Genomic DNA, 13849 nt, shown 5'->3' with positions numbered 1-13849 from the left:
TGATCTAAAATAACACATTTACCTTATTTAATACTCACATTATCAAATTAATCCTTAACTCAAATTTTGGCAAAATTACAATTTTACCCCTAAACTTTTGCATATTTACATTTTTGCCCCTAGGCTCGGGATTAAATTTTATTCCTTATTCTTATGTTTTACAACATGCTGATCACTTTTCTCTTCTATGGAAACATCAAATTCTCACTCTAACATGTACTTGTGACTATTAGGTATTTTTACCGATTAAGCCCTTTTTCTCGTTTTTGCTTAAAATCGAGTAGTACAAGTTGTCTAACATAATTTAAAACTTCATATTCTATCATAAAACATCAAAATACACAAATTTCACCTATGGGTATTTTTCCAAATATAAACCCTAGGTTAAATTATTGCTAACATAAGCTTTATCGAGTTACCGGGATCTCAAAAACGTAAAAATCATTAAAAACGAGGCTTAGAATCACTTACTATGGAGCTTGGAAGCTTGAAACAAACCCTAGCTATGGAGAACCCTTGAAATTTCGGCTTAATGAAGAAGATGGACAAAAATTGGCTTTTAATTTTGTTTTTAATTCATTTTAATAACTAAATGACCAAAATACCCTTACTACTAAACTTTCTAAAAATTCCTTCCATGTCCTAAATTTGTCCATGAACTTAAAATTGGTCAAATTGCTATTTAAAACCTCTTCATTAATATTCCAAAACAATTTCATACTAAAAATTTCTAGAATGCAAATTTTGCAACTTATTCGATTTAGTCCCTACTTTCAATTTAAGCACTTTAGGCATAGAATTTTATCACGAAATTTCACACAATCATGAAATCATATCATATTCATCAAAATAATTATAAAATAATTATTTATATCTCAGATTTTGTGGTCACGAAACCACTATTTCGACTAGGCCCAAAATCAGGATATTACAACTCTCCCCCCCTTTAGGGATTTTCGTCCCCGAAAATCTTACCAGAAAAGTGGTCTTCACTTTTAATCTCATATTCGGTGCCGAAGAACTTGCACTTAGACTGTACCTCCAATACATCTCTTCAATTTCTCATATGATCTAAAAGCTTACAGTCTCAACTCTCAACTGTTCTTAAATTTTCAACTCTTCTCAGTTTCCCATGATATCATGACATAAAACCCGGATCTTAACTTGATTAATGGAGACCGGAATTCCAAGAAATCCAACAATCAAAGAGACCTGAAATTCCATGAATCTGATGAGTAGGACTTCATTCAATACAGATATGATTTATAGATCTTGCCAAACATTTAACAATAGGATACATCACATTTTCCTCTTTCCGCCATGGAAATAATTCTGATATGGCCTCAAGAATAATCCTTCTCATTTCCATCCCAATATCAACACTGACAAGGATAATTTTGATAGATCCCAATGCTCGGCTTTAACCCCTTTAACAACTCCGATTTTATGTAACATCGAATGCTCTAAACTATCACATTACCTCACTGTCTTGAAACACATCACAATTCATACAACAGTACATTACTGAAAATCAGGAAGTCTTTACTCAATGTAGACTAGTCTAGTTCAGACGCTTCGGTTACCAATATTCTCATCTATCCAAACTTTGTCAACATGTAATAAACTTTTCAGCTTTCACAAGACGAAAACCTTATCATTCGTAGTGATTTTAACTAATATCCAACTCTTTCTAATAAATATACACTTCTCGTTCAGACTATTTACTCTTTTATCCGTACAAAAATGAAATTATATTATCAGACTTGAAAAAAAATAATCCTAACATAATTGTCACATGAAATCTTTCAAATAAATAATTCACCATACTGACTGAAACTCGCGCTTTTATCACCTATGCCTTTACTGATGTCAAATCCTTACACAGAAATTAGAAAAATCCCGATACTAAAATCACCACATTACCAAGATCAAATTAGAAGTATAGTCATATTTGACATGATTATCACGAGCTGAAGAACGTACTTCGAACATGAGTCATAATTGACAAATTATAGAACAAAGATAACAAGAAAATCGAATAAAGAAATCCAAGATAGAGAAACCCGAAATAAAGAAATCCAGAATAAAGAGATCCAGGATAAAGAAACCCAAGATACGATACTTGCCAGAGAATCGAAAACCAAACTCATAGAGAAAATACGGAATACCCCGATAACTCTTCAAAGAAAGAAAGTCCAGAACAAAACATCATTTAATCCCACTGAAATAAAATATAACAAGATCAATATATCTTCCCAAACATATATATCAGATGAAGCATCAAGTAGAAGAAACAGAATCATAATATCATATGTATTCTCTCATCAATTCTTATCAGACGAAATGAAATAGAATACTCGATGAAATAGAGCAATATAAATTATAAACCAGTCAGACTACCAATACTTTCATCCAACACCAGAATTAGAAGACATTCCCATATAACAAGAATTTCTTCAGAAGATCAATAGCCATAGAAATATTTCTGAGAACGGGTAAACACATAGAACATCTCAAAAGACACTGCTAAATCTGTCCAGTCATAACTGTCACACTCAGATAGTTCACTTTTCAAATATCATTTCCTCAACTAGTTCTGTCGTCACAAATTTCATATTAAACCATTCACTAAAGAAGGCCAATTCTGAATAAATTTTGATTTACACTTGTCTCGACCTTGCACCTGAGTAATTCGATTTACCAAAGAGAATTCCTTCTCTAACTGGGACAGTGCATAATTCCAATAATCTTTATATCAATCCGATACTTTACTGGCTCTGACTTTACATATCAGCTCATTTTCAATCTCTAATCATACTTATAATTATTCTATCACTGAACTCTTTGGGTTCTCAACCGGAAACTTATTCAATACAAATCTCATGAAATTCCATTATAAGTACCACTTCGGTAAGGGGGAGGGGTTGTAGGACCTCTTACTCGACTTTCTTATACATACACATATGATACAACTTCCATCATCATAGCAACATCATCAAAATCATGTCATTCATTCAGGCAATGAATTAAAGTTAAAGTTACCCCTGTTTACTATCTTTATAATTTTTCCTGAATCTAAACTCATATACCTATCTAAAACTTTTTTCTAGAATTTTTGGTTGGGCCAATTAGTATAGTTTATTAGTTAAAGTTACCCCTGTTTCAGGACTTGACTGATCTGACCTCTGTTTACTATGAACCATATTTATCTCTGTAAAAAATTCATATGACTATGAGGTTTATTTCTCCTGAAACTAGACTCAATAAGGATTCTGAGAATATAAAATACACCACCTAATTATATCTTTATAATTTATGGTGAATTTCTAAAGTCGGAACAGGGGATTCAGAAACTGCTATGAGTCTATTTCACTAAAATTCAAATATCTTCTAACATATAATTCCTTTACTTGTTTCATTTGTTTCATGTGAAACTAGACATAGTAAGCTTCAATTTGATATGTAGTCCATCACCAAATTCAATTTCTATGATTTTTAGTAAATTTTCAAACTCGCGTCAGTGTTGCTGCAGTATCCTGTTTATGGCAAATTTCATCCATTTTATGAGTTTTTATGCACTAAGTATCTTATTAATTTTCCTTACATCAAACATAATCTAAACTAACCATTTTCATAATTTATCATTATCAAGCATTTCCTCAACCATTCCATCACCATACCATAAGATCATTTACACAAAAAAGGTATATTGCTATACATGCCATACTTAAATTTACAAGCCATTACCAAAAGTCTTCCGGATAGTGTGACTGAGCCTTCGACCTATCCCGACTCCTGAGCTGGCTTGTCCAAAACTACAATGAGTAAGAAGTAGGGAGTAAGCATAAATGCTTAGTATGTTCATATGCAAATAATAAGTAACATAACAAACAGTCATACCAATCAACATTAGCATGCATCACTAAAACACATATCACATTTTTAATCATTTTTCATCATCTTATTACCTTATCGTGGTTGTATCAATACTCAACCCGAGGGTTAAATACATACCTGTCCAAAATATCCATTTCATATCACTTACCAATACGTCTCTTTACATCTCGAATAATCCTCCATTTGAGTAGAACTTTACCCGTTGAACACATCGGAATATAATTCGGATACACGGATAACTTGCACATAAGTGCCATATATGCAATCAAGCAATCATGTAACCCGCCCATAAGCGAACTCGGACTCAACTCAACGAGCTCGGGCGTCCGCATCCATAAGTGAACTCGGACTCAACTCAACGAGTTCGGATGCCTAGTTACATCTCACGAACTCGGACTCAACTCAACGAGTTCGGACATTCGCATCCATAAGTGAACTCGGACTCAACTCAACGAGTTCGGATGCTCAACCATCCTAGTGACATGTCACTTGTATCCTAATCTATTCCTAAGGTTCAAACGGGCTTTTTCCTCGAACACTTATCCTTGCCGTCTTCCGTAGAATGCCGAAATCAATACTCGGTAACAATTATATTTAACAAGTAGCTTACATAATTTACATATTATTTGAAATTAACCACAAAGCATACATTTCATAATAAAATTCAGCATAACATATAATTAACATCAATAACTTAAAAATAACAATTATGCTTCTTTATTTACACATGAACTTACCTTGGTACCAAAATACAAAGATTTTGCAATTTAGTCCACAATCTTTTCTTTTCCTCGATTGAGATCGATTCCACGTCTTTCTTGATCTAAAATAACACATTTACCTTATTTAATACTCACATTATCAAATTAATCCTTAACTCAAATTTTGGCAAAATTACAATTTTACCCCTAAACTTTTGCATATTTACATTTTTGTCCCTAGGCTCGGGATTAAATTTTATTCCTTATTTTTATGTTTTACAACATGCCGATCACTTTTCTCTTCTATGGAAACATCAAATTCTCACTCTAACATGTACTTGTGACTATTAGGTATTTTTACCGATTAAGCCCTTTTTCTCGTTTTTGCTTAAAATCGAGTAGTACAAGTTGTCTAACATAATTTAAAACTTCATATTCTATCATAAAACATCAAAATACACAAATTTCACCTATGGGTATTTTTCCAAATATAAACCCTAGGTTAAATTATTGCTAACATAAGCTTTATCGAGTTACCGGGATCTCAAAAACGTAAAAATCATTAAAAACGGGGCTTAGAGTCACTTACTATGGAGCTTGGAAGCTTGAAACAAACCCTAGCTATGGAGAACCCTTGAAATTTCGGCCTAATGAAGAAGATGGACAAAAATTGGCTTTTAATTTTGTTTTTAATTCATTTTAATAACTAAATGACCAAAATACCCTTACTACTAAACTTTCTAAAAATTCCTTCCATGTCCTAAATTTGTCCATGAACTTAAAATTGGTCAAATTGCTATTTAAAACCTCCTCATTAATATTCCAAAACAATTTCATACTAAAAATTTCTAGAATGCAAATTTTGCAACTTATTCGATTTAGTCCCTACTTTCAATTTAAGCACTTTAGGCATAGAATTTTATCACGAAATTTTCACACAATCATGAAATCATATCATATTCATCAAAATAATTATAAAATAATTATTTCTATCTCAGATTTTGTGGTCACGAAACCACTATTTCGACTAGGCCCAAAATCAGGATATTACATTTACGACCGTACAAAGCCTCATAAGGTGCCATTTTAATACTCGATTGAAAGCTATTATTATATGCAAATTCAATCAGAGGTAGGTATTGTTCCCACGTACCTTTGAACTCGATAATGCAACATCTCAACATATCCTCAAGTATCTGAATGATTCGTTTAGACTAGCCATCTGTTTACGGATGGAAAGCTGTGCTGAAATGTAACTTTGTACCTAGTGCATCTTGCAGTTTCTTCCAAAACAGCGATGTTAACCTCGGATCTCTATCCGAAACAATAGAAATAGGCACACCATGTAATCTCACAATTTGAGAAACATATAACTCATCAAGCTTATAAGTGAATAATCTGTACGAATCGGAACAAAATGAGCCGATTTAGTCAATCTATCCACAATAACCTAGATTGCATCTTTCTTGCTCGGCGTCAACGGTAAATCGAACACCAAATCTATCGTGACTCTATCCCATTTCCACTCAGGTATCATAATCAACTGAAGCAATCCAGAAGACACCTGATGCTCGGCTTTTACTTGTTGATAGACAAAACATTTCAAAACAAAGTCAGAAATGCCTCGTTTCATACCATGCCACCAGTAAAGCTGTTTCAGATCATTATACATCTTTGTACTACCCAGGTGAATAGATAACCAACTGATATAAGCTTTGTTTAAAATTATCTGAATCAATTCGAGATTTCTTGGAACACACATTCGATTTTTGAACCTCAAACAACCTTCAACATCAACTCTAAACTCTGAATCAATATTTGAATCACATTGAACTCGTTTTGCAATCAAATCATCATCAACTTTCTAGGCATCATAGATTTGCTGAACAAATAGCAGTCTTGCCTTTAATTCAGCTATTATCGAACCATCATCAGACATAGCCATATGCATATTCATTGCACGCAAAGCAAATAGTGATTTTCGACTTAGAGCATCAGTAACAACATAAGCCTTTCTTGGGTGATAGTCAATCACAAGCTCGTAGTCTTTTAACAATTCTAACCATTACCTTAGTATATTTGCATATACTTAATAATAATCTTGTGTCAACTATGTAACACCCCTTACCCGAGTCCGAGGCTGAGACTGGGCATGAGGCATTACCATACTTAATCACATGCATACAATCATTTTCGAGTCACCAAGACTTGATCAAATTTAAATTTAAACTCCTTAATGTGGGCCTACGAGGCCTCAAACTTTCATTGGAAACCATATGGAACCAAACAGGTCCTTAAACTGACTAAATAAAAATAAATCTTAAAACAGGGCATAGGCCCGTGTGGAAGAGCAACATGCCCATGTGGTCATTATAACATGGCCGTGCTGATGGCCCGTGTGACACACACGGCCTAAGCATCTAGGGACACACTCATGTCCCATGCCCGTGTAAATTAAATTCTAAATTCAAACCAACAGGGGTTTTCATACGGCCTGACACACGCCTGTGTCTATGGCTGGTGTCCCTCACACGGCCATGACACGCCCGTGTCTTAGCCTGTGTCTAAGAACCTTGACATTCTATTTCTGACGTCAGCACCCAATTTGGGGCACACGGCCAAAGCACCCGCCAGTGGCCAGAGGCCTTGTCCTCCACACAGCTGAGACACTCGGCCTTGTCTCTGCCCATGTGTTTACTACCATGCATTTTGACTTGCAAATTTTACGTACAAAGGGCACATGGCTGAACAACAAGCCTATGGGGCTGACCGTGTGTCTCATAGGGCCTAGACACACGCCCGTGTGTCTACCTGTGTGGACAATATAAGGCTATCTACCAAGCCTTTTCCATCCTGAAACACAATCTAACATCAACCAACATATCAAAGATTAACTTAATATGATTTCTCAACCAAACAACCATAGTCAAAACCTATATACATTACATATATTCAACCATGCCAAAAAAATTTGCATTCATAATAGACTGGCTTGCATTCACATAAAAACTTTCAATATTATCCATTTTCCATGGCCTTATACAAAATGAATCAAGTACTAAAGTAAGCCAACACATTTAGCCAATTAACAATGACACAAAACTCAAAAGTCAGGGTCCTATACATGCCATAATCAAAACAAAAGATCTAACTATACCAAGTGCTACTGGTGATAGTGTGATCGATGCCTCCGACGTCCGATGGTTCTCGAGCTAATTAGGCGGCACTATAAGAAAATAGAAAGGAGAGGGAGTAAGCATAAAGCTTAGTAAGTTAATGCAATAAATATAACAACAACTTTACCATTCATCATCATGCTCATAGTACTAAAGTAGGCATAAGCACAACTTACTCACCACTATCAAATACAATTCACATAACATATATTGAGCTCACATATCATACTTTTCAAATAGGTACCTGTATCACTCACAAAATGGTTATACTTTCCTCGTTTAACTTAAACTGTAACTCTCACTGTTGAACCATTTGGAATGCTATCAGATATTCATTAAGCCTCAAACATAGGGTGTAATACCGATGCCATGTCCCAGACATGGTCTTACACTGGCTCATCCATCAAGTCGATGCCATGTCCCAGACATGGTCGTACACTGACTATCGAAATCGAGGCCAATGCCATGTCCCAGACATGGTCTTACATTAGCTCTCACATATCCATGCTGATGCCATGTCCTAGACATGGTCTTACACTAACACCTCTATGCGTGCCGATGCCATGTCCCAGACATGGTCTTACACTGACACATCTCGTACTCGATGCATATCCCAGACATGTCTTACACTGGCTTACATCTCGAGGCTGATGCATGTCCCAGACACGTCTTACACTAGCTCTCATCTCAATGCAGATGCCATGTCCCAAACATGGTCTTACACTGGCTCTCATAATGTGGCTGATGCATGTCCCAGACATGTCTTACACTAGCGCACAAATGACCCAAATGTTATGGCATGAATATCTGATTTGTTCCTAAGGTTCATCCCAAATTTTTATTATCTCTATTATCATCATGTATTTTCATTACCACAATTAAGCAATTTATGCTATAAAAATTCATGCACAATTGATAACAATGTAGTTGCATTATTTATATACAACTTACCTCGGTAATCAAAATGTAGGTGACTAGTCGGTTTTAGTCCGCTAGCTTTGTTTTTCCTCGGCCTAGGCCCGGGTTGTGTAATTCTTGATCTAAAATGAAAATTCACAAGTTTAATTATTTTATAGATCTAGGTACTGAACAATTCATAATTGGGAAAATGATCATTTTGACCCTAGACTTTCACAAAATGACCATTTTACCCCTAAACCTGAAAATCAATTTTTATCAAATTTCTTTGTTAGCCAAGCCAAACCGACCATTTATTTATCTTATAACAACCCCAAATTCTTAATATTTCACAACATTATTATATATTTTACAAACTTTACAAAATGGTCCTATTAGGGTTTTCATGAGAAGTCCCTTCACAAAAGTTGTTTATTTCTCAACCATGATTCATTTTCTTCTATAAAATTTTAGAAAACAAAATGAAAACTCTCATGGTAAAACCCTATACTTTTAACCATTTTACAAAATAGTCCCCTCGTTTGAAAGCTCATGCAACAAGGGTTCTAAAAATATAAAAATCATCAGGAAAGACCATCAAAATCACTTACTTGAGAGGGTTACAAGTTGCTGAAATTTTCAAGCTCTCAAACCCCAACAATGGTTAAATTTTCAGTGGAGAAGAAATGGTGAAAAGGGATGATATCATCTTTCTTTTATTTTATTTCTATTTTAGTCAAATAAGCTACCAAAACCCACCTAATTTGACTTTTTGACCATTCTTGTCTCCATGACCGGCCAAGCACTCTTTTTAGGGTCTATTTGCTCTTTAAAGACCCCAATTTTGGTTCTCTAGCTATTTGACACCCTTCACTATCAAAATAGAACTTTTGTACTTTATGCGATTTAGTCCTTTTTCTCGATTAAGCTCTCGAACCCTAAAATTAATTCACCAATTTTTTCATGCACCTTTATAATCATTTCATCAAACATAAAATAATATTAAAATAATTTCTACGGCTTCAGAATAGTGGTTCCGTAACCACTGTTCCGACTAGCCCCAAAATCGGTCTGTTACAAACTAATTATTCTATTTTTTTTATTTAATTGTTTTGTTTTCAACATTTTATTTTTATTTGAGTTGAAAGAAGAAAAACACGAATTACAATTTTGACTTAGAAAAGAGAATATTCATTAGAAGCTTAATCAATTTAAATAATTAATGTTGATATTTCACATGGAAATAGATATTCAAATCTTATATTTTACATGGTTATGATTTAAGTCCTTATTTCATTTAAGTAACTTCATTATAATATCTTATTTTATTGATATCTTTATATTTAATTTAATTTTTATTATTTATTTTAGTTTTGATTCTAAATTTTTATTTTTATTTTAATATTTAAGATAACTTGAGTTCTAGCTTTTGGATTTTAATTGTGTTATTAATTTATTATTTTAAATTCTAAATTTAAATTCATTAATTTTTATATTTAGTTTTAAAGTTAAAATTTTATTAGAAAATTTTAATTTAATTAATATTTTTTATCCTTAGAAGTATATAGTTTAAAGTTCAAATTTCAAAAATAAAACATAATATAATATTTATCATAGAAATAAATATAATTTAATTAAAATATTTTTTAAAGGTCATATTCTTTATCGGCATTTGTGGGAAAAGCACCGCTAAAGGTCTGTTCTATAGCGGTGTTCGTGGGAAAAGCGCCGCTAAAGGTCATGTTCTATAGCGGCGTTTGTGGGAAAAACGCCGCTAAAGGTCATGTTCTTTAGTGGCATTTGTGGGAAAAGCGCCGCTAAAGGTCATGTTCTTTAGCGGTGTTTTTGGGAAAAGCGCCACTAAAGGTCATTTTCTTTAACGGCGTTTGTGGAAAAAGTGCCGCTAAATGCCATGTTCTTTAGCAGCGTTTGTTGTAAAAGTGCCGCTAAAGGTCATGTTCTATAGCGGCGTGCAAAATATTAGCAGTGTTGTCTTTAACGGCGTTTTTTTTGCAGCGCTTATAAAGGCCACTATAGGCCCCAAAAAAGCGCCGCTAAAAATCTATTTTGCTGTAGTGATTTTCGCTAATCATACATTATTATAAGATATAACATAGTTATAGTATTTGGTAGATTGCAGTAAACTATAGTGCTGTCATGATATAATTTTCATTAGTTTATATTATAATCATACACATTCTCAAATTTCAGAAAGATGTGTAGAATCAAGCCATCAACAGAGGTTGAGACATTAACGAGTGAACACCAAATTTGGGGAACTTGCCTGACGTACCCGAGTAAGACATCAATAAGCGTAAGTCGAACCTGCCGAAGTCGTCGGTCCTTCAAACCTATCTCCTTATCCAATAAGGATACCATGGTGGTGATCAGGACCAAACCCAACTTTGCATAGATGTTAACCCTAATATGTAGCTTATCCACACTTACAAGTCTCGTCAATGTTTCTAGCTTGCTTGTAAAGAATTAATGTAGTTACTATAATACCTCTTATTCGTTCTAATGTTCAATACAAATAAATAGTGTTACTACAACACTTTTAAATTTAAATCAAAATTTTCTTTTAATAAACACCATTTGATAGCTCTATAAAAGTCTTAAAAATAATATATAACATTAAAAAGAGAATAAAATGTGATTTGAAATCATTTTGGGTCATTGAATATATGATAGGACCCATTTAAATCGTAAACCAAGTGTTTGGGCCTTATCGACTTAAATTGGGCATGTTCAATTTGAGAAAAATAAGAGTTTTATCGTAATTTAAAATTTTAAAAATACTTTTATAAAATCACTAATCCAAGTTTAGGACAATTATAAGACTTTATAGACGGTTTAAAATAATTTTAAAGTCGCTTGGGGGTGTTTGGGACCCAAAATAGACCCCGAAAAGTCAAAACAGCTCAAAATGTGTAGTAGCATGAATTTGGGGCACTTGTTGCAGCACAAGTCCCAAATAGTGGCGATAGAAGTCCCTAGAACTGTAGCAAATTGCTCCTTATTGAATGTAATTAAAAATTTGATTTCAGATCGAAAATTAAATTAATTAATTAGTCATCACAATTTTACTAAATAAGACAATTAAATTTATTTACCCATATATTCTAATATAATAAAGCAGTCATGACTTAGACGAAATTAGCATTAAGTTGAAAAAATTAATTTAATTGGATTAATTATTTTTTATTAATTAAATAAATAATATTTAGGGAATAGAAAAACTAGTTATTGAATTGGATAATTGTATGAACTTGTTTGAAATTTAATTTAAAATTAGATTCGACATATAATTGAACCCAATACATGAATGGCCCAAAGAGCCCATTTGTCGAGTAGGTGGGTGGCATGTATAGGGAGTATGTCCTATGCTTGTTGCTTGCCCTTGTTGGAGGTTCTAGTAGAAGCCCAGTTTTTCAATAAAATATTATTTTCCCTCTCCTCCTATTGTAGTATAACTCTTGTAATATTTCCCTATATAAACAGACTAAGGGTGTAACACCCTTTGCCCAACCGGATTACTAGGTCCAAGTTATAAGATGTCACATTTGTTGCCGGAGCAACTACAATTGATTTCAACACAATATAACCATTCCAACATGCTAACAAATATAAAATACATTCACTAGTATTGTACAATTATTTACGGGTCCTATACGAGTTTACAAAAGTTCTTTTCATAACCCAAGACCATCGGAGGACTAAACTACAAAGCTTCAAAATATTACAGGTTGGAGTCAGGATTTCAGTGGTTCGATGTTGCAACCTCCAAAACAATATGTTGCCGTCACAACTCGAGGACTAAAATATAAAGTTTCTAAACTTCACTGAGTTGATGTCGCGACATCAAGGGTACAATGTCGCGAGATAGAAGGTTAGTGTCGCGACATACATGGGGCGGCGTTGTGACCTTGAGAACAATCTAGTAGAAGTTCATATCTTTTTTCATCTAGTGTCATGAAATCTATGTGGTGGTGTGTTGACTCTATAAGCAGAATACAATAATTTCAATCCCTTTTGGATTCAACCTATCATCTCATATAAGATGCAAATTTGGGACCTTTAATGACCATCATCACAATGAAACTTCATACGAATTTCATAAAATCATTATTTCACGCCAATTTATACCAAATAAAGCATATGAACATTTGAAATCATATATTTAATAGGGCACCAAACACATGATCCACATCTAGGCATATCCAAAGACCTTAATCAATCTTAATATACCAAGTTACTTCACTTCACAAGATTTAACATATAAGGCATATGCAAGCTTGAAATCATGAAACCAAATGACATCACACATGATCAAAACTAAACACAAACTAGGTCGTATACCAAGCTTAACAAGCAATTAAACCTTAGCCATATTTACAACATTGGCATTCACAATTGGAGATGACCATTTACAAAATAAGGACCCTATATACATGCCATAATATTACGACTCAAAATGAATATAATTCTATCATCTTGTTGATTGTTTGTTATTCGCACTGATTCAGCTTGGTTTTGCAAGTTGGGGATCTATATGTAGGAAAAACAATGATAGGTAAGCAATTAATGCTTAGTAAGTTCAAATGGAATTTACAACACTTACCTTTCTCATAGGTGAGCATGTTACTACCAAAGATTGGCACACATTTGGCTAGAACATATCACATGATGTCACCACAAAGTGAGCATAATATGCATAGGTACACATAAGTGTTAGGCATTATAACATATCCAAAACATCACTAATTCATACCAAACTATATAAGATCATTACAATTTCATATACAACCATCAACCTACCAATTCATGCCATTTCAATTTGAGTCACATATCATTATAACATATCAAATTCGATTCATATCTTCTTTTTTTCCAATTATAAGATCCACTTTCAATATTTTGCCCAATGGAACCCTAGTAAAACGGACTTGGACAAACGGGTGAACTACACCACACCAAAATAGCTAGTATAAGCATAAACTATAGCACACCAAGACACTAAAGTGCAAAGCTCGTAAGCCTAAAATGTTTAAACATACTTAAAATCCTTCAACCACACAAAGGTCTCTAATGGGACAATGAATAGTCGATGATCCACAACAGATGTTGGATCCTAAAATAACCTTTCATAATATTCATATCACCAACTATGCTATACAC

General features: G+C 33.7%; 1 protein-coding gene across 7 annotated transcripts in view; it reads left to right on the top strand.

The window, feature by feature from the left end:
* Nucleotides 1-13849, top strand: part of LOC107961817 (rRNA-processing protein FCF1 homolog) — a 72010-nt gene that overhangs the window by 7327 nt on the left and 50834 nt on the right. For 3 of the 7 annotated variants that reach the window (XM_016897979.2, XM_016897976.2, XM_016897977.2), the window contains one exon: nucleotides 10883-11256. The exons of 3 other annotated variants lie outside the window; for them this stretch is intronic. In XM_016897979.2, coding sequence (XP_016753468.1) covers nucleotides 10883-11084 — 202 coding nt within the window. In that variant the 3' untranslated portion in view covers nucleotides 11085-11256. Of the gene's footprint in view, nucleotides 1-10882; nucleotides 11257-12416; nucleotides 12753-13849 lie in introns of those variants that run through there. One more of the 7 variants, XM_041115604.1, reaches the window with a different exon arrangement.

Source organism: Gossypium hirsutum, chromosome A06, assembly GCF_007990345.1.
Source record: "Gossypium hirsutum isolate 1008001.06 chromosome A06, Gossypium_hirsutum_v2.1, whole genome shotgun sequence".
Taxonomy (NCBI): Eukaryota; Viridiplantae; Streptophyta; class Magnoliopsida; order Malvales; family Malvaceae; genus Gossypium; species Gossypium hirsutum.
The sequence above is the reverse complement of the archived record's forward strand: the minus strand, read 5'-3'. Positions and strand labels throughout refer to the sequence as shown.